This window comes from Apaloderma vittatum, unplaced genomic scaffold, assembly GCF_000703405.1.
Source record: "Apaloderma vittatum isolate BGI_N311 unplaced genomic scaffold, ASM70340v1 scaffold26098, whole genome shotgun sequence".
Lineage (NCBI taxonomy): Eukaryota > Metazoa > Chordata > Aves > Trogoniformes > Trogonidae > Apaloderma > Apaloderma vittatum.
Genome location: NW_009731617.1, coordinates 3,265 through 5,074, shown reverse-complemented (window position 1 = coordinate 5,074; position 1,810 = coordinate 3,265). Strand labels below are relative to the sequence as shown.

The 1,810-nt window shown below is 57.3% G+C and overlaps 1 protein-coding gene across 1 annotated transcript in view; it reads left to right on the top strand.

Moving 5' to 3' along the window:
• The first annotated feature begins 211 nt into the window (after positions 1-211).
• The window catches only part of LOC104278325 (gastric intrinsic factor-like), a 3,438-nt gene continuing 1,839 nt past the window's right edge, over positions 212-1,810 (top strand). The window contains exons 1-2 of the mRNA XM_009875265.1: positions 212-268; positions 1,643-1,716. Of these exons, the coding sequence (XP_009873567.1) occupies positions 212-268; positions 1,643-1,716 (131 nt within the window). The remainder of the gene's footprint in view (positions 269-1,642; positions 1,717-1,810) is intronic.

Sequence of the window (1,810 nt, the reverse complement as noted above, 5' to 3'; positions counted from 1 at the left end):
AGACCGTGGTCTTCCTCCCCTGGCAGCCAGGCATCACCCATGCCCAGGGTGGAGGCACCCAGCAGCCCAGCCCGGGGGGCACTGCCTCCTCCTCCCCCTTCCTAGGAGGGTTGATCAGACCCACCAGGACTCCTCCTCCTTACCCAGGGCATCCCGTGCCCAAGCTGCAGCAGCAAAGAAGAGCACAAACCACCTGAGAGCCTTCATCGTGATGGAGAAGGAAGAGGAAGGGGCAGCCCCCGCTGATGGCTTTTACACCTGGGTCAAGGTGGGCGGCTGCAGCTCTCCCAATGGGAGGGGGGGTGGTCCCTGCAGCCCCCTCCCACCCCACCCAGCCCCTCACACCCACCTGAAGCCCATCTCCTCCTCCTCCTCCTCCTCTCAGGGTGCAAACTAAGGGTCCCTATTCTTTCTCCTGGTCCCCATCCCTGCCTGGGGGGCGATGAGGATCAATCTCTGGCCATGTCCTCACCCCCAAAGCAGGTTGGTGTGTCCCTCCCTGGGGTGACACTGCGGTGAGCAGCCTGGGGCAGAAGATGACCTGGTCGGTGGACACTGAGCTGCCCCCAAGGCCACTCATCACCGTCCCCCCAGAGCCGCCCCCTCCCATAGAGCGGAGCTGGAGGTGGAACCACAACCGTTATGTGGTTGCCCACTCCCATAAGGAAGGTGCCGGGTGCTGAATGAGGCGTTTGTTCTTGTGACATTTTCTGCTGTTGAGGATTGCCCAAGGCTCCCATCCGGCTGGATCCCTTGGTAAGGCTCTAGTCCCTCGAGAGAGTCACCAGCACCTCCCAGTTTGGTAACAATTGCAGTGACTGGTCTCCAGCCACTCCTTCTTTGTGCCCCATCCAGCCCGTTCTTCACCCAGGGCAGCATGAACATGCTCATCTCACACTTTGTCCAGGAGGGTGCTATGAGGGACAGGATCAAAAACCTTCTGAATATGCAGAAAAACAACATCCGCTGCCTTCCCGTCACCCAGGAGATGGGTGCCGTTATCATAGCAGGATTCCAAACCAGTTAGACAAGACTTTCTCTTTGTGAACCCGTGTTGACCGTGCCTGATGATTGCATAATTCTTTAAACTCCTTTCAATATCACCCTAGTATAATCTTCTCCATAATTACACTAGGAACTGGGGTTAGACTCACAGGTGCAAGTTCCCTGGAACTAAATAAAATATATCTAAATAAATAATAACATTTATAGGGAAAGTTTTTTTTGAAAGGGGAGCCACGGGCTGGCGAGCTTCCAGCCGGCAGGAAACTCTTTTGGAGCACTGAGGACCTTGGGTAGATGATTGAGGTGGGGGTCTCACTCTGACACCCACCAGCTCCTTCAGTCCGCCGGGATGAACACGTGGACACGTGGATATTCAAACAGTGACAGATTCCGTGGAACTGGAAATTCCAGTGATCTCAAATGGAAAATCAATGCTCCCGCAGCCGTGACCCTCCGGCTCCCGTCAGACACCCTTGGGCGCAGAGATAAGCAGGTGGTGTTTGGCAGTGCCAGGGCGGATGTGGGAGGGCAGGTGACCGGAGAAAGGCACCGGGAACAGTTAAAAGTAAGAGAGGACGCCTGGAGAGACGAGTGTGGGCAGGACTCTGAGAGCTTTAGCAGACCCCCTCGCCCCTAGGACGCCAGGATGCTCAGCGTGGCTTTCGCTGTCGGGGTGCTGCTGGCCCTGGCGGGGGGCACGGATGGCCACCAGTGCGGTGAGTGTCCCCAGAGGCAGTGGTGACCCTTGAAGGGCTGCATGGACGGGGTGTGGGGTCCCCGGTGACGTTCCGATGCGAATGCCAGC